The 19,306-nt window shown below is 53.8% G+C and overlaps 1 protein-coding gene across 1 annotated transcript; it reads right to left on the reverse strand.

Moving 5' to 3' along the window:
• Positions 1-1,752: 1,752 nt before the first annotated feature.
• Positions 1,753-11,391, reverse strand: ACER1 (alkaline ceramidase 1). Its single transcript, XM_041416727.1, has 6 exons — positions 11,299-11,391; positions 5,024-5,138; positions 4,538-4,676; positions 3,401-3,538; positions 2,573-2,710; positions 1,753-1,921 (listed from the first exon to the last, which is right to left on the reverse strand). Exons 1-6 carry the CDS (start codon positions 11,389-11,391, stop codon positions 1,753-1,755), a joined length of 792 nt encoding a protein of 263 aa, XP_041272661.1.
• Between the last annotated feature and the right edge of the window lie 7,915 nt (positions 11,392-19,306).

Raw genomic sequence — 19,306 nt, forward strand, 5'->3', positions numbered from 1 at the left:
ATCTAGTGGCCCTGGGGACCATTGCAGAGGGAGCCACGAGGCGTTCGTGGCCGTGGAAGAAGGCACTGCCCATCACCTTCTCCTCAGAGATAAAATCCAGAGTGCTTCTGCTGTTGCTTTACTGGCCAGGGCCCAAAAATGGTCCCTGGAGTGACATTACCTTGGTGTGGCTGCGTTGCAGGGAGCCAACCTTAGCTACCTGCCAGCCTTGTTGCTCCTCAGTGACAGTCCCTGCAGGCTGGGCCAGGACCCAAACCCACCACAAGGCTCAGCTTGCCACTGTGAGCAGCAAGGTTTAGGGAACAGGAGAGTGTCCCATGGCTGTGAGAGCAACAGCAGGGACAACCTGCAAAGCACAGCAGTGTCTTTCTCTGAAGCTCTACATCTCTTTGTTCCTGCAAAGGTGATGACATTTTTATCTAATGTCATAGAATCAAAGAATCCCAGAATATCCTGAGCTGGGAGGGACCCTCAGGGATGCTCAGCCCAGCCCCTGTCCCTGCCCAGCCACCCCAACAAGCCCCCCCTGAGCACCCCTGGCAGCGCTGTCCAAACGCTCCTGCAGCTCTGGCAGCCTTGGGGCCGGGACCATTCCCTGGGCAGCCTGGGCAGTGCCAGCACCCTCGGGGGCAAGAACCTTTCCCTGAGCTCCATGCCAAGCCCTGGCACAGCTCCAGCCCTTCCTGGCCTCCTGTCCCTATCCCAGAGCAGAGCTCAGCCCCTGCCCCTCTGCCTCCCCTGGGGAGGAGCTGCAGCCCCCGAGGAGCCTCCCCTCAGTCTCCTGTGCTCCAGCTGAACGAGCCAAGTGCCCTTAGCCGCTCCTCAGAGCCTTCCCCAGCTCCGTGTCCCTCCTTTGGGCACTCTCCAACAGCTTTGGATCCTTCTGACAGTGTGGTGCCCGAAGTGCCCCCAGCCCTGGAGGTGAGGCTGCCCCAGTGCAGAGCAGAGTGGGACAATCCCCTCCTTCAGCCAGCTTTGACCATCCTGGCTTCTTGCCTCATCCTACCCCCAGACAGCCCTTCCAGAAAGCAGAGGAGTCTTCAAGTTTCCTTTGTGGCCTTTGGAAACTCAGAGCAGGGGAGGAAAAAGGGGCACTAGGGTTTGAGGAAGGGGAAGAGCCTGGGGCAGGGTACCCTGGGACCTGGACCAGCAGAGCCGCTTTATGGCTCTCACCCAGGATTTCTCTTTATAAACAGCTCTCCCTGGGTCAGAAAGAGCTTTGGCCACCCTATCTATGGGAGTGACTGGCAGATAAGAGGATGTGGTGCATTCAGAGGAAAAAAAAAAGGGCTTCAGTATAAGTCAGTGTCCACAGCTTTAATGCACAGCTGTCCTGAGTAAGACCACAAACATCAATAAATAGAGTTAATAATAATAATAATTAGAGCAGCCCCAACAAACCCAGCTGTCACCAGTTTGGCTTCAGTGTTCTCCGCTGTGCCCTTGTCAGCAAGGGGTGCTGGTGCTTGACTAACACAGAGGACACAGAAGCAGCACCGTGTCCCTCCCCCTCTCATGGGGATCTGCTGGACGAAATCTCCAGCTCCCTGAACACCAGTCTGAGCAGAGCCTTCCGAGGCACCTGTGGCCTCCCACCTTGCTTCATGCCCAGCATCACGAGGCCTCAGCTGCTCCCTGCCCCTTCCACTACCACGCTGCCCCTGCCTGAGGAACAGGAGGAACACAACCGAGATGTTCCCCGTGTGAGCATCACACACCCCATGCCCCAGGGAGGCCTGAGGGCACCCAGCTCTAGCACTGCTTGTGGGGCTCCTCCAGGGTGACGTAGGGCACCACAACAGGCCACGAGTCACTGGGCCAGTATTCCAGCTTTGGCTTGAATGAGGGCATCTCGTAGCTGACGTCGAAGTAGATGACCAGGGGGCAGCAGTACAGCAGGGACATGGCTATCAGCACGTGCCTGCCAAGGAAACCAAAAATGTGTGTTGGACAGAGGGTCATGGCATGGTCACTCTGAGGCTGCAGCCCCCCAAAGGTCCCACGAGGGCTGCAGGGAGTGTGTGTCCTGCAGGGTTTGTGCCTAAAGGGAAATCCTGGCAGAGCTCTGTGAGCTGGGCCGGGGACAGTTCCTGGTGCAGCGGGGCTGGGGTGGCACAGGGCACTCATTCCAACCATTCCCCATTTCCTGGCTGTATTGTCTGTCCCAGCCATCCCAGTGCTTTGTGGGGATGGATCTGAGTGTGCAGCACTTGCAGCCCCACCTGGGCAGGCACTAAAATGTCAGGTCCAAGCAAAGCCCTGCCTTTCAGTTTGACTGCTAAAAGAACCCCTAGGACGCTGTACTTCACACCGCAGCCCGGGAGCAGCCACAGCCCTTTGAGAGCCCACCTGAAGGGACTTCTGGAGCCATTTCACTTGCAAAACAGTGCTTGGCTGGTGTGGAGGAGAAGAGGGACATTAAACAGTGGTTAGGGCTGAATCGTTGGGCTGAGTGAGGAAGTGACAGGAGAGGGGGAGAGGGTGGGGAAAGAGTGTCTCATCTCATCTATTTTCTCTGCTGTGGACTTTTCAGCCCAGGAAATGTTTGGGCTGGGGTTCCTGGAGCCCTTACCAGAAGCTGTGGAAGTAGGGGAAGTTGATGGCCTGCCAAAGCCAGCAGAGCCAGCGGTCACTGATCCAGCTGGTGATGGCCAGTGCCCACCACATCACCATGACCGCGGCCATCCGGTGAACACGCTTGTCATTGCACCTGGAAGACACAGCAAGGGACAGGGAGCAGAGTAATCGTGTTGGGAGGAAAGGGAGTTTTAAAGAGGGCTGGTTCCTGCCTGCATATGCAGCAGTGCAAACCCCAGCAAGCTCCTTCTGGAGAGTATTCCTCAGAATTCCACAGGAACTGGAGAAGTGTGGCTCTGGGGAGAGGATTTCTGAATTTCTGGGGGTGAGGATGATGCTGGGAAATGCCAAAGCACTCCTGTCTTTCTCTCCAGACCCTGGTGAGTTCTCCCAGCCCCACACTAGTTCCCAAATGCCCCACAAAGAGGAAGGAGCTGCAGAGATGGCAGCCAAGGGGGAGAATCATGGACTCATAGAACTGTAAATGTTGGAAAAGATCTCTAAGATCATCATGTCCAACTGTTAACCCACCACCACCAGCATGCTCAGCACAAAACCCTGTTCTCAAATGCCACATCCACAGGGTTTTTGAAAACTTCCAGGGATGATGACTCCACCACTGTCCTATGGGTTGTCCCCATTCTACACGGCCACCTGGGCCAGGTGCCCTTCTTGTACCCCACTGCCCACTGGGCTTCTGCCTGGTCCCTCCCAAGTACAGGTGGCTGGTGAAGACTTGGGCTCAGTTCACTGTTGAGGGCAGAGTCACTGCCCAGCAGGAGCACAGCTGGACCTGCAGGTAACCCCTGAGCCCCCTCCTTACTTCTTGAGCTCCTTCCAGGTCAGGTACAGCAGGTGGAAGGCAATGCAGTTGAGAGCGTAGGCATTGAGGGTGGGCTTGACAAAAGACATCAGGGTGCTGATCACAGTGGTGATACCAGTCAGCCAGAAGAAATGCCTCCTGAGGGGAATTGGGAGAGAGTGTCAGTGCCCCCAGGACTCACAGGAGGGGAGGGTAAGGATGGGAAAGGTCCTGAGAGGGGCAAAGCTTCTCCAGCAGCTCCCTTATGTTTGCATGTGGCTGACCTCTGTGTCTGTGGGTCCTGCAGGAAGGCTGAGGTAGCAGCCCGCAGTGGGTCTGTGACAGACCCGGAGCACAGCCCAGGAGGCAGCTCCTGCACTTTCCTGGTGGTGCCAGGGATGAGGCACAGGCAGGGAGCTCTGAGCAGGGAAGGGCTGCCAGGCAGGACTGTGCAAACACCGGTTTGGGCTCCCTGAGCAACAATAGGGCTCAGAGGGGCCTTTCACATGCAAATCCCTTCCCAAGTCCCTTGCTCTCCCCCAGCTGTGTCTCCTCTGTGAACTCCTGGTGACCTCCTGTTCAGCATGGGAAGAGCAGACTTGGAGCAGGTCTTTGCAAGGAGCTGGGCTGGCTCAGAGGGCTCCTGCCAGGAGGGGACATCCTCTGAGTAAAGCCCTGCTGGGTCCCCGTTTCTGCTGGTTCATGCCCTCCCAGTGGCCCCATCCTTTCTGCTGGCCTCCTCCAGCCCAGCCAGCCCTCCTTGAAATGAGGGGTGTAACCATCTTGTCCTATGGGAAATCCCTTCAGCCTTGAGGGAAAGCTCTCTGTGGATGATAGAGGATGCTGGAATAGATTGACAGCCTGAGTAATTGAGTGTTAGTGTTCAGGAATGTTTAATTTCCTAATTAATTTTGAAATTCTCTATGCAAAGTTTCCTCTGCAGTGACACAAACAGCTCCAGCTGAGAGGAGCCTGGCACAGGAGGGTTTTGACTTTTCCTCTGTCAGTACCATAAGAAGGAGGGCCTGGTCCTAAAGCCCGTCAGTGACCTCAGAGCTGACCCCTTGCAGGGGAACTGGGAGATCTGTGGGTCACTACAGCTCAGTGTCAGTGTCCCATCCCTCCCCTCAGAGCCTCACCGTGTCCCTCGGGTCATACCTGGTCTTGATGCACTTGGGGAAGTAAGCCTGTGGGTACCAGAAGGAATAAGCCACAGCCAGTGTCCAGAGGATGGAGAGCTCATCCAAGAGCTGTCCCACGTAGCTCAGGGTCATGTGAAAGTACATGGAGAAGAGACCTGCAAGGAGCAAGGGCACCTTGAGATGACAAAGTTCCATGCTCCCACCTGCCCTAGGAGGTTCTTGGGGGCGGTTCCTGAAGATCCACCATTCCTGAAGATCAAGGTATGGATTTTGGTGTTCAAGGGGCCTGGACTGAGTCTGTCCAGTCACATCATGGGGATTACAGGGCTGGAAGCTGCATATCCACAGCTGGCAGGATCCATGGGCTGCAGGCTTCAAACACACCTGGCTGCTTGGTTGCCTACCCGAGTTTTCCCTGTGCTTTGGCCACTGAGACCCTCCAAAGGTCTCATGTCGAGTAGTCTGGCAACCTGCCTGGTTTTCCCACAATGCTGGCACCCACCTACGAGGAGGAGCAGCCCTGAGACAAAGTAGAGGGGCACAGCCTTCTTCTGGCAGTACTGCCTGTTGAGGTACAGCAGCGCAGGAGACAGCACAAAGAAGCTCACATTGCTGATCTGAAAAACAAGAGGCACACTCAGCTCCTGGGCAAGCCCCATCCCACCACCTGCCTGAGTATCTCTGTGTGTGAGGAGGATCCTGATCTCCAGCAGGAAGCAGGGATTGTTCTTGGCACAGGGAGAGGTCAGAGGTGTTTCTCCAGGAGCTAGGCTGGAACTGGAAGGGCAGCTCTTGCTGTGGCAGCCAGCACTGGCTGCAGACACCTCTGTCCTCCCTCTGGGGCCAGCAAGCCCAGGGTGAGCTGCTGTGTCCCGTTTGGGTGATGCTGGTTTATCTTCAGCTGCCTGGTGTCTCCAACAACTCTGTCTGTAGCCATGTCCCTCTCATGTCAACCCAGACCCTCCTGGAGCTGCCTGGATGGCTCCTGACCCTTCCAGCCCGCAGTGATTCCCCTGTGAGGGGTTGGAAGGGTGTGAGGAGCTCAGCCAGCACAGCAAGTCATGGTCAGCAAAACATCCTGACCTGGGAGTGGGTGTGGTGGAGAGCAGAAGGATGAGCAGGACATCAGTAGGTGGGAACAGGCAGGACTGAGGTGACATCCTGTGGTGTCAGGTGTGAAGCCACCTGGCCTAGGGAGGGGAGCTGTTCTGGACACTGGTAATTACATGAGGTCATAAACCTTCTCTAAACACACCTGGCAAATGAACACAGAGGAATTATTTTGCTCTGGTTTCCAACTCTGCAAAATTCCTTCTTTGGTGGACTTTGATTAGTCTGGGGAACAGGGGATGGTGCTGGGGAGGAGGGGATGGTGCTGGGGCTCTTACTGGAGTGGCTGAAGGTGCCAGTGCTTCAGAGAGAGGAGATGCTGATGGGCAAAATAAGGGAACTGGGGAGGAGCAGTGAGTGCCCAAAGCCTGGACCTGTCTGCTGGGCCAGGCCTGCTCCACCCTCCAGCACAGAGGAGGGAAATCTGAACTAATTTAATTACCATCTGTGGGTTCCTACCTTGCCTTTTTCACCTGACTTTGCAAGCTCAGGGAAGGGATATCACTGGCAAGCACAGCTTCCTCAGTAAAAATGGTTCTTGCTTATGAAAGGTTGGGATTGTGGTGCTGCATTTACCTGCCAGACAGCTCTTTGGGGCTCTGGAGCCATCTGCTGAAGTGCCATTTGGCAGAGCACCAGGGTGACTTTTATCTCAGCCTGACAATCCTTTTCCTTTCATCTTCCAGTTCCAGGCTGACCCAGACCCCACCCCTGGAATTTGGCATCCACCGCTGGAGTCTCCCCCCTCCAGCAGTACCAGGTAAACTGCCAAATCAGTGCTGGGATCCCCTGGGATCCCAGTTTATGGTAACAGGGCTGCAAATCACTGGGATGTTGTCATTTCTCTGGAACACACCCTCTCCTATTCCAGAGGGAAACACAATTCATGGCTAATGTAAAGTCTCTATTCCCTTAAACACCGGAGATTCATCTTGATTTTCACTAAGGCTTCCATGAGACAAGTTGATGTTCCCATTAGCAGCAGTTCTCTGGCTGAATGTATTTGTTTTCCATAGGTGCTTAGAGCCAAATCCAGGCCAATTCCCATTCCAGCCATGAAAAGAAAAGTGCTGCTCCCACTTGCACCCTCGAGGTCAAATTGTTCAGAAACTGAGAAATCAAACCATGTGTTCAAGCAACAGCCATGCTTCAAACGTTTCTTTTCCCTTGAAATGATTAAGGAAGCTTTTGGAAGGCAAGCAGGGATAGCAAGGAGAGGGAAAACGCTTGGGGAAAAGGCAGGAGAGTGCAAGTGCCAGCATGCACGTCAGTGGGGAAACGCGGGAGAGGAGAGCCCTGCATCCCCGGGCATTGCAACAGCGCTATTAATTACATGATAGCTGTGTTATCACTTCATTAACTCGGGACGAGATGTGCAAGATCAGATTGCAGAGGGGAGGAATAACCAGGGGAACCGTGCCAATAGGGTCAGGAAGATAAACGGGACTCCTTGCAGAGCAGCCAAGCTGGGAGTTTAGGGGACAGCTCCCACCCCCGTGGGGAACACGGGGTTTTCATCACTCTGATTTGTAAATGCTGACTTTCTGTCTTCCCTCTTGGATGTGGCAAGCTCCATCTCAGATGTGCTTAGGAAGGTTTTGCTCCCAGGACAGCCATTAGAAGTTTTTCTGGAGTTTCTGCTCAGGCTGGGACCCCCTAGCACAGCTTCTGTTTCAGCCTCTCTGCTCACACTGGCCAGGAGGCAGCAGCTCCCTCTGTCCGGGATGTCGGGGAGATAAGGGAGTGGTTTTGGAGCCAAGGTGTGATAGGACATGTGAGAGTCCCCCTGCCTGAGCTCCCCGCCTGTCCCACTGCCCAATAAATGTGAGTTATTGCTCTGGGTGTCTCAGCTGAACCCAACTATTTCTTCTTTTCTTAGGACAGAAGCGAGTCTGGGATCAGCAACATGGCTCAAATCCTGGTGCACAAATAGGATCATTGGGAAGAGCCCAACTTCTGCAACTCCAGCCTGAGACAGAGGGACAGAACCTTCACCTGTGACAGGTGAGATCAGCCTCTGATATGGATTGAGGGAGGAGGTGCTGGTTTAAGCACAGCAGCAGTGCAATGGCAGCAGAGGCTGCTCCTCACTCACAGAATTCACAGAATTCACAGAATGAATGCTCCAGCCAGGCCCTTTCTGCTGTGGAAGGAGGTTTCCGCAGGACTCGTGGCAGGGAGTTCATTCTCACTCACAGTAAAGCAGCTTTAGCTGACAGAGGAGCCCACAGGGCCAGAGACAGAAGTGAACACTTCTGAGGCTCTCCAGACCTGTGCAGCAAGTTCCTGAACCCAGGCCTGTGTTGTAGGGGATGAGGCTGCAGGTGCTGACATCACAGTGCTGCTACTTTGGGGTAGAAAGCAGCAGTTTGGGGTGCTTGCAGCATCCTGGGCACAACTTTCTGGGCAGGCAAGAGAGCCATGGGATTAGTGAGTATATGAGAGGGCCAGGACACCCACACATCCCTGAGCCCTTCTCTGATAGATCTGCACCCTTTATTTCACCATCCAATGGAGCTCCACACTCTGGGTGTGAGCAGCATCAGAGCTGCTGCAAAGAGACACTGCTGAGGATGTGGGTGTCATTATCAGCATCTTGGATCAGTCATTTCAGCAAAGAAAGCAGGGTAGAAAGACAAGACCCTGACTGATGACCCTCCTGGAGCACAATTCTGCTCTCCCCTGAGCAGCCAGAAGACAATAAATTTCTGGGTCACTGAGTCACTATAAATAGAGCTTTGTTGCAGAACTGCATCCAGCCATGAGCCACCATGTATTATTAGGTACTTAAAGGTACTGTTTACATTCTTTTCTCATACCCCTGGTGCTTATTTCCAATAAAAAGCATCCAAGCCAAGCAGGCCTGAGAGAGTGTGGCTGGCACAGAGCAATCCCCAGCAGCACATTTGCTGCTGCTGGCACAGAACAGCTCTGCTCCAGCCCCAGGCAGGGCTGGGAGGAAGACATTGAAGAGGATTCTCTGTGAGGAAACCCTGCTGATTTAGTGATCCAGGAGGCTTGGGTAGGAGCTGGCTGGGTTCCCAGCTAGCCTAAAACTCCAGGAGAAAATTGACACTGAGGTAAATATTGGTATAATTAATTCAGGGCAATAATGCTTGCTGCAGAGAGGCAGCAACCTGAATGTAGGGAACAAATGAATGGGGAGAAGAAGAGAAGATGCAGGCTGTTAGACTCACACCTGGGATAGTGCCCTGAGCCCCAGCTGGATCTGCAGGATGCAGCCAGCAGGGATAGCTACAGAACTCAGCCTGCTCAGATTTCTATAATCCCCCCCTTTAGGGCACAAGGAACCTGATCCTGGGGGGGGATCCCAGAGCAGGAACGGGGGTCCCTGTGCTGCTGCAGGGGTGAGACCCAGGCAGTGCCAGCCAAGGATGGGATGTAGGCAGTGCCAAACAGGTTGTGCTGGCTGAAGGAGGGACCCAGGCAGTGCCAGTCTGGCTGTGCTGCTGAGGAAGGGGTGATGCCCATGCCAGTGATGTTCCTGCCCACTTTTGGTGACAAGGTCTGGCCCTGAGCATGGCACAGCCTTGGGGCTGTTGTCAGATGCTCAGATAATGGCAGATTTTAGGAGGGTTTGCTCCTCTGCCACCCTTTGTGTGGGCAGGAGGTCACCAGGCAGCCTAAGGCAGGCAGCTGACATGGCAGGGTTAGATTCCTGCTGCTCAGGAGTCACATCCTAAGACAGAATTGTTTCCCTCCCTTCCTGCACAGGCACTCTGCTGATCTCCTGAGCCAGGCAAAAAAGACATCAGTGCAGGGACCATAAAAAGCTCTTTCTCTGCTGAGGAAGAGGTGCCCAGTGCCATACAGAGGAGAACAAGGGCAAGTCCAACTGCTGAGAAAAAATCCTGTAGGGTTTGCTTGTCCCTATCCCTCTGTCCCTCAGCATCACACTCCTTTTTATCTGCATTGAGACATGCATTTGATGGGTTTTCCTCACTGTGCCTGAGTCCCACACAGTGAGAATTCATCCTAACAAGCCCAGTGGTGTGGAGTAGAAACCTGGGACATGGCTGTGGCTAGCAGGGGTCTCCCTCGAGGACTGGGCACCTGGGTGAGATTTTCAGGAGTAGCCACAGAATTTAGAAACCTGTGCCACAAAATGACCCAGGCAGCTGAGAGTTAATGTTTTATAGGAATTAGAGGGCCTACAAGAATTAGTCATGCATCTGGCCACACCAGTTGGTGTCCAGCAGAGGAGTCAGACACTGAAGTGCTTTTGAAGAGCTCCTGAGATAGCTGTTGGTGTGATAAGGACTCTGAGCCACTTTGAAAGTCTGGTGTCAGTGGTGTCTCAGCTCCAAAGACCTGTTTAAAAAATGCTGCCTTATGCATCAAACTAGGACATGAGGCAAATTTATCTCCTGGAAGGAAGAAATTCACACCAAAACCAAAACCTTCACTTTCAGGCTTCATGCTCTTGGTGGCAATCAGCCCCTCTCCAGTGTTAGCAGCCACTCTCTCAAACCCAGAGGCTTTGGGCACTTCCAGCTGCATTTAGAATGGTTTGGATTGGGAGGGACCTTAAAGATCATCTCCTTCTACCCCTTGCCATGTGCAGGGATATGTTCCACTCACACAGGTTGCTCCAAGCCCTGAAATCTGAGATGCTGATGTGAGTATTGAGTGATTTCTGCATCTCCTTGCTCATCATGCCCTGCTCTGCACCTCTGAGCCCATGCAGCAGCAGCAGTAAACAGCAAACAGCACAAAACACCCAGCTGGGTGCCACAGGGAAGCAGGATTTGGTCTGGACTGGCAGATCTTTCTTTGTTGAGTGCCTCAAAGAGCAGTGAGTACACACAGCCCCCTCCTCTGAGACCCTGGCAGGGCGATTGGAGCCTGCAGGACTCGGGCTGGGGAATTATCGTTATTACAGGTAATTTATTAAAAACAGGAAATGCTTTAAAAAAAGAGGAAGAGCCATTTCCATGAGAACAAGGTCTTCTAGTGTTAGACAGCAATTGCCAAAAGTTGTAAACAAGGCCTGTGGAAGGCTGTAAATCCACATGCCTCACACCCCTGGGAGCCTTTAATTGCTCTGAGTGAGCAGGACATGCTCGGAGAGGCTGCTTATCTCCCAGTCCTCTGCAGGCAGATGTGGATGCTCCAGCCAAGGCACTGGCACTGGATGCAGCCTGGGTGATAAAGGATCACAGGAGGTGAAACTGGTTCATGCTCCAGCTTCCCTCTGTGCTGAGTTCCGTGTTCCCAACCTGCCTGACACGGTTCATGGAAGTGCTGCCTCTCATTTTGCCACTCCTGTACGTTTAGCTGGAATATATGAGCCCTGTGTGGGACTTACCCCAGTTGGCAGCAGAGCTGCAGGACTGGTATAACAGGATCTCACAGATCTGGGCTGCGAAGGAGCTCTGCCAGAGTTTTCTCACTGGGAATCTACCCCATGCACACAACACAGAAGTGCCCCTGACCCCAGCACATTTTGGGGAGCGACCATTGCAAGCAACAAGTCCCATGATTTACCTGAAGCTCAGAAAACGCTCCCCATACCAACACCCTCCAGCACCAGGAAGTTCAAATGAGCGAGGAGGAGGAAAGAAAATAGGGATGTCCCATCCTGTCTGGATCCCAAAAGCAGCTCCTGGTGCCTGGAGCCGGCCCCAGCCTCCCTCAGCCACTCACGGTGTTGTAGTACTCGGCAATCACCGCCGAGCGCTCGAAGTTGCTCTCACACCAATCCACCTCGGCACTCTGGTAGGAAAATATGCTCGGCATCCTCAGCACCCTGGGAAAAAGGAGAGGAGCAGGTCAGTGGTGGGCACAGGGGAGGAGAGGGCTGCACACCCAAAGGGGATCCTGCTCCTCACACGTGTGGCACCAGCCAGCCCAGCACAGCGCCTTACCCAGCTATCAAGGGCTCATCCTCTTCCCAACACACATCCTACTGCTCAATAGTTTCTCTCTCCCCTCAATGCACGAGTTGCAGATTGCCCCAGAAAATGCTCTTGGACTCTGAGGATGGTCACCAATCCATGGCATTAGCATCTCTCATCAGGTGCCGTTGCTGCCACACGACGCTTCCCCATTTCAGCCCAGTCCTGATCACCTCATCTTCTCCCTTCTCCTCACTTTCTTTATGACTCAGACCTTCCTGCCAGGAAGACTTCCCTGTGCTCTGTGAGTTACCTCTGGGGAGTGGACAGCCCTGCAGAGGTTGGTGCTCATTGGCTCTGTTCTCCACTGTCATTCCTCAGCATCTTCCCAAAGGCTGGAACTTGGCTCATGGGAGCTCAGGCCTGGAGCACCAGCACAGACCCTGGGCATTACTGGAGACCTGAGGCACTGGGAGCACTGGGAGGTGCCTCTTTCCTCTGAATTGGGTTTCACTTGGGGTGCACTCCCAGGTAATCTCCACCCTGGTTTACCAGTGAAAGGAATCAGAGTTTGACACCTCCAGTGGGTTCTCCACTGACAGACCCAACCTCTGGTAGTGCTGCAGCTACAAATGGGACTCCAAACAAAGTCTACCTTCTGCCTCAAAACAAAGTCTACCTCAAAACAAAGTCTAACCTTCTGCCTCTTTTTTCCCCCCATGTTAAAGACTTTCCTGTCCTCATTGTTTCTCAGCACTCTTTTGTTAATTTGAAAAAGCAGTTCTGGTCTTATTTTGATCAGAAGTTTCCTATTTGCTATATTTTTTTTTCAGATCCTTGAGACTTTAGAGCTGTTATTGAAGAGAGGTGCCAATTTTAGAGGCATCTGGAAGCGCTACCAAACCCATGGTAGCTGAATTTTTGGTACAAAACAGAGAAAGGGATTCCCTGGAGCTGAGCAGTTCAGTTCCTGGATGCAGTGTGGGACTAACCCAGCCAGCCGTGCTGCTCCAGCCCTGCAGAGTGAGCAGGTTTGGGGTGACACCAGACAGGTGACACTGCCTCAGTGGCACCTCTGAGCTCCCGAGACACTGGTGGCAAACAGCTTTTCTTTGAAAAGCTTTTCAGCTCTAATGCAGGGAAGGGAAGTTTATCTCAAACCCACTCATCAGTTGATGATGGCCTTGAGGAGAAACTCCCCGTTTGCAGTGGGGTGAGCTGAGCCACCGCCGTGTCCAGCAGTCCCCTGGGTGTGCAGCAGGGTGAGGCTCCCACAGCTTCCTCTGCCTCCCTTCCCAAGCGGTTCAAAGGGAGAAAACACAGGAGTGTAACACAAACGAGCTCTTCTGCAGCTCCTGCTCCGACCAGACAGACTGACTCGAGGGTGAGCTCCGCTGCTAACGATGGCCTCTCCTTAATCCAGGCTGGCTGCTTCCCAGAGCAGCTGAGATCACAGCCACAGGAGGCAAATAGATGGCAGGCAGAAGGGTTTGAGGGCTGACTCTCCATGCTCCTGGGTTTCCATGTGCTCCTTCACACCCAAAGGACTCTCCTCATCTCTTATCACTTCTACAGCGACACAAGGTGAAAAAACACTCAGAGCCAGGATGGCAAATCCCAGCTCATGGCTAAAGAGATGTCAGTGGAGAGATGGTGAAGGGATGGAGAGACAGAAGAAGAAGGAGAAGAAGAAGATGAAGAACCGCAAGAACAAGAGCAAGAACAAGAACAAGAACAAGAAGCAGAAAAATGGAAGCAGTGATGGAGTGCCCAGTACTGGCTGGTGGTGTCTCCTCCCAGCCTGGCTTACCTGTGATCCCTGGATGGACCAGCACTGCTTCCACACGCTCTGGGAGCTCCAAGGTTTCCAGCAAAGCTGGAGCAGCAACCTGCCCTGCCGCTCTAGCTCCGAAGGAATGCCCACGGTGTGAGCTCACCGCCAGCAGCCGCCAGAAAATCCCCTCTCTCCGTCCCTAGGGAATGAGTTGGGATGGGACAGGAGTCATGTGCACCCTCCAGGCAAAGCTGGGTCCCCACAGGAAACATATTGGCTGGAGGGGTTTATATCCGTGCCCCCAGATGGGCAGGGGCAAGGAGGCAGGGCAGGGAAGCGTGAGCTGGAAGGGTTGGAAGAGCGGGGTGGAAATGCAGCCTGAAATCATCCGAGTGCCCCCGGGCAGGTTCCCTGCGCAGGCGCACGCACCTGGTCCTGGCCCTGCTGCTCCCAGGGGAGGGAAGATCCACTCAAACTCCCCTGCACATGGAGAAAACCCAACGCAAGGGTTTGCACCAGAAAGTGTGGAGCAAGGTGATGCTGCCTCTTTCAGGATTTAAATTCAAGCCACTTCTCAGCTTTTTCCCCAAATGCTGTTTTATTATTATCAAAAAGAATGTTGTTATCAGATCTCACTTCTTCTAGCAGGTTTATTTTGTTATTTAGTTAAAGAACTATCTGAACAGGACACCTTTGGGTGACTGCTTTGCAAATATTTTCCTCCTGGACTTCATTCAGGCGTTCAAGAAATTTGGCAGCAATTAAACTTTTTCCCCCAAAACAACATTTTTTCCCTCCGTGTACAGTTGAGAGAAATATGTTGTTTTCTTAAACATGCAACTTATTATTTGGCCACTGCTTCCTGGTGGAGACACCACAGGCAGGATGAGACCAAGCTCTAAGGTCTTGTCCCTGTCCTTGTCCCTGTGCTTTCTGAAGAGTAGGGTTCAAGCCTTTGCCATGGGGAGAAGCTCTTTAGGAAGCTCAGCCATTTATTTTGCTAATCCTATGAAAAAGAGCATCGCTGGGGGATCTGGGCTGTGCCAGGGCTTACAAAAGCCTCACAAATCCACCTGGCTTTGGAAATGAGGGTAATTACCACGGCAGCAGCAGCTGGTGTTGCACCGTGGTGGAACCTCCGTTACATGTCACCAAGTCCAGGCTTAGTGTCCTTCTAGGAGAAGCTTGGAGCAGAGGATCCAAGGGGATCCCACAGAGCTGCTCCCACCCCTGGATGATGAGGGATCTGGGATGGATTTACTTTTATTCACGTGGAACTCTCAAGGGACTCTGCCAGCAGGACACCAAGCTCCCAGGCTGAAAGGAGTTCCCCAGTTCCGCAGGGAATCTCTGTGAGAAACAAGTGTTGACTTGCCCATCCCACTGGGAAGACAGACAGGGAAGGTGGCAGAGATGGATTTGGGAAGAAGATCCCACACAGGTGATGCCTGGTCTGTGAACATGTTTGAAAAGAATGAGTTTTCCCACCCCAAAACCTCTGGCACCGTTGGGGTGAGCGAAGTGTCCAAGCATCCCTGCTACATCCTGTGCCAGGCAGCAGGTAAATAACTGGGGAGGGTGTCACGGGTCTGCACCTCCCCTGATTCATCAATAAATAGGTCATAAAGAGAGCTTGGTTTCCTGCTGAGTCCTCACTCCACACTCCTCTTTATGTTTACATCCTCCTGCCTGTGGTCAGCGGGGCCTGGGATGCTGAGGATGCTGAGGATGCTGACAGAGGGGTGGGCTGGGGGCAGGAGGGTGCCCAGGGAGCACAGGGTGAAACTTCTGGGCCTCATGAGAGTAACACAGAGACCCCCCAGCTCTGGCTGTGCTGAGGTCACACCTCAAATCCTGGGGGCAGATTTGGGCTCCTCATGACAAGAAGGACCTGAAGGGGCTGGAGTCTGTCCAGAGCACAGAATGGAGCTGGGGAAGGAGCTGGAGCACCAGGAGCAGCTGAGGGAGCTGGAAAGGGCTCAGCCTGGAGAAAAGGAGGCTCAGGGGGGCCCTTGTGGCTCTGCACAACTCCTGACAGGAGGGGACAGCTGGGGGGGTCGGGCTCTGCTCTCTGGCAACAATCAACAAGAGAAGAGGAAACAGCCTCAGGCTGGGCCAGGGGAGGTTTAGATTGGAAATTAGAGGTTTTTTCTTCACAGAAAGATTGTAAAGCGTTGTAATGGGCTGCCCAGGGCACTGGTGGGGTCACAATCCCTGGAGGTGCTCAAAACCAGCGTGGATGTGGCACCTGGGGATGTGGGGCAGTGATGAACTCATTGCCAGTGCTGGGCTGATGGCTGGGCTTGATCATCTTAAAGGTTTTTCCAGCCTTAAGGACTTTGTGATTCTAAACCTCCCTGTATATGAAACTTCTTTCTTTAAAAGCTTCCCTGGAGTCCTCACCTCCTTGCTGAGCCCTGCTGCCTCCTCCCCACCTGGCTCCTCACACCTCACCTCTGCTGAGCTCTGTGAAGGTCAGTGACACAGGGACTGTCCTGTCCCCTCAGCTGCTCCCTTCCTGCTCCCTGGCACTGATGCCCTCTTTCAAGGCCCCACATCCCAGGCCATGTGCCAGGCTTTGTGACACAGGACAGGGTAAACCTGGACAGCCTCATCCCAGCTCCTTTGCCTCTCTGTCACCCCTGGGGCAGGCACTGGGTACTGAGGTTCTCACTGGGACAGCTGAGAGCAGGCAGTGGAACCACAGTCCCAGATGTTTGGGTTGGGAGGAACCTTAAAGCCCATCCAGTGCCACCCCCTGTGCACCTTCCACTATCCCAGGGTGTCCCAAGCCTCGTCCAAGTTGAGGGATGGAGCAGGAGCTTCACAGGAGCAGAACCAGCTCAGGGCCCAGCTGCCAGGCTTTTATAGCTGTGTGCCCACAAGCCATGCTGGGCAGGAGTTCTGCTGCTGCTGCTGCCAAAAACTGGGAAGCTAGGACTCTGGCAGGTGAGTTTGGGAAAGTCCAGTTGCTTAACTTGAGGCTGGTCCTACCTGCTCTGGCCTGTGGCACTTTGGATTGAGATTTCCACCTGAACTGCTGCTGACGAGGGTTTTTTTTAAGGGATACCAATTACAGCCACTGTGGTTCAGGGCCACGTGTGTTTATTTATTGCTTTGGCTGCTGTGGGCAGAGGGGCAGCAACAGCAGGGCAGGGAGGATGAGGTGGGAGTGCTGGCATCCCACATTCCCACTGCTGTTGGCTCAGCACTGGTGAGTCAGAGCCCTGGGGTGGATGGAGACAAATGACTTTGCTCCATCCTCCAGAGCGAGGCAGAGGGCCAGTCAGGAAGGGAATTCAGGCATTTTGGCTCCTTGCTGCCCTGCTGCAGCCCTCTGCCCATGCCCAGGAAGGCCCTGGAGCTGCCTGGACAGGCTGCATCCCACTGCCATCCTTAACTTTTGGTACTTCCAATCCAGAGCTGCAATTTCCTGCTTCCAGGTATAAAAGCACAGGCAGGTGACCTGGGAGCTTTGCTAAAGCTGAACAGCTGGATAATCCCTCTCCTTCCTGGCTCCAAAGGGCAGGAATCTGTCCTCTGCCTGGCTGGGAAGCTGTTTCACAAATTGTGGTCAGGAAGAAATAACAAGAGCAGCAGGAGATGTGCTAATGCTGGATGTGCCTTGCTCAGCCAAATGGGAGCATTTGCCTCCACTGCTGCCTCAGAGCCCTTCAGGGTCCCCACTCCTTTCCCGTCTGCAGAGCTGGAAATATCTCTGTGTTTCCTCACCAGGCAGGGCAGGGGCTCCAGGCAACCAAAATCCAGCAGCAGAAGGAGCAGCAAAGCCAGGAGCACCCCACGCCAGGTGTGGCTTTGGAGCCTCCAGTGCCTGAAACACCTGCTCTGTGCAACACCTTGTGCAAGTCAGCCTCCACAGGGCACAGCACAAGCCTTGTCAGGCCCCACAGGGTTTTGGTCTCAGGGTCCAGGAGAGATTCCCCAGCAATCCCTCAGCACTGAGCAATGTCCCAGGCAGCCCGTGATCTGCACTCCAGGCAGGATGCCATACCAGGCAGCCCAGGAGGCTTTGTCAATCTGACCACCCCGGGCTTGTTTTGAAATCCTGACAAGTTTAAAGCAAATGCCATAATTGCTGATGGTGACAGTGAGAACAGGAGTAATTAAAGGACATTCTCCCAGTGCTGTCATCTGTCACATGTGCCTCCAGAACCGCGAGGTGTGAGGAGAGGCTGGGGCTTGTGTAACTCACTGGGAACTGCTGGACCTGAGCAGAGCCCTGCCCCACTCTCTTCTTGGAGATGAAAATATCTAAATCAGGAAATTTAATCAAGAATCACCTTATCTTGGCCATGCACAGCACAGCCTGGGCTTTCTCAGCCACAGGGCTGCCTGGAGTCCCAGAAGGTTTTGGATTTAGCAGCCACAGAGCAGGGAGGCTCCTCTCACCAAACCTAACCCCTGCAGCCAGCAACTTGTCACCTTTATTTCATAAAATCCTAGAGGAGTTTGAGTTGGAGGGACCTTACAGCCCGTCTCATCCCCATGGGCAGGGACACCTTCCACTACCCCAGGCTGCTCCTGGCCTTGAGCCCTTCCAGGATGGGACATTTGCTGGAATGTTAACTCTGAAGAGGTGTGAAAATGGAAGGGGATGCAGAGAGAGTTCCTTTTTGCTCGGGCTGAGCCTGCAGCTCCCCATCCCAGCTGGCAGCAGCTCAGAGCAGGGAGCTGTGTTATCCCACGCTGCAATCCTGCCCAGAGTGGTGCAAAGATTTGGCAGGAGACCCCGCTGGTTTGTGCAAGTCCTGGGAGAGATTTGATAGCAGAGGCTGCAAGCAGCCCTGGGAACCAGAGACTGCTTCATGCAGGGCTGTCTCTGAGCTGCCAAGGAGGAGCCCCCCAGCCCCTCAGTGCTCCCTGTTCCCTGCTGGGCAGAGAGCAGGAGCTGCTGCCTCTGCTTCGGGAAGGGGAATTAGGGCCTGAGGAAGTTCCTAAGAAGGCAGACACAGGTTTGCCTCCTGCCCCATCTTCTGGTGGTCGGTGATTTAATACTTCTTTAGCTGGAGGTCTTGGCCCATCATGTTTAACCTGTCAGGACAGGTCCTGCCCATGCTTATCTGAGCCTTTTAAAGATTATTTTTAAAGATTATTTTTTTTTATATTCACAGCAACAATGTTGATTAGGTGCTGGTTGGAAAAGCACCTCCTCTTAGAATCCTGGAATGGTTTGGATTGGAAGGAACCCTAAAAAGCTTCCAGTTCCATCCTCCTGCCATGGCAGGGACACCTTCCACTGTCCCAGGCTGCTCCAGGCCCTGTCCAACCTGACCTTGGGCACTTCCAGAGATCCAGGGGCAGCCACAACCCTAATACCCTGGGCAACCTGTGCCAAGGCCTCACCACCCTCACAGGGAAGGATTTTTCTTCAATATCCCATCTAACCCTGCCCTCTGGCAGTGTAAAACCAGTGCCCTCTTGCCTACCTGCTGCCTGATGGCTGCACTGGCAGCCCTTCCCCTCTGGAATGGGAAATCCCAAGAAGCTGTTCCCTGTTTCCATCTCCAGGTCGCCCCAGTGCATCCCCTGACCCTCCCTATCCCACCCTGCTCATTCCCAGTGCACACCCCTGAGCCTTGTGGAGTTTCCCATCTCTGTTCAGAGAAGCACATCCCATCCCAGGTGCTTTCCAGCTCCTACACAAATAAAGCAAGGTGGATATTTGGGACTCTCTCCCATTTGGAAACAGAAGTTTGGTGTGAGTGCCTCCAGGACACAGAGGGGCTGCTGGAACAGGGACATGGTGACACCTTCAAGAGCCACTGGAAAAACCTCTTGGGAGAGTTTGTCACCCAGACTGGCAAAGCCTGAGGAGGGAGGGAGGTGCAGGAGGGTCCCTGGACATTTCCCCTCTGTGCACATTCCATAGGAAGGTTCTGATGCCTTTTCCAGGGTTGTGCCAGCACGGATCTGTTGGCAAACTTGTGCCCAGTTCTCAGTGCTGCCCCTGGTGCCTCAGGTTTAGCTTTTCTATTTTTCAGATTCTGTGCTGCTTTAGTGTGTGGGTCTGGGTTCACATCAG

This window comes from Onychostruthus taczanowskii, unplaced genomic scaffold (assembly GCF_017590055.1).
Source record: "Onychostruthus taczanowskii isolate IOZ18803 unplaced genomic scaffold, ASM1759005v1 scaffold106, whole genome shotgun sequence".
Taxonomy (NCBI): domain Eukaryota; kingdom Metazoa; phylum Chordata; class Aves; order Passeriformes; family Passeridae; genus Onychostruthus; species Onychostruthus taczanowskii.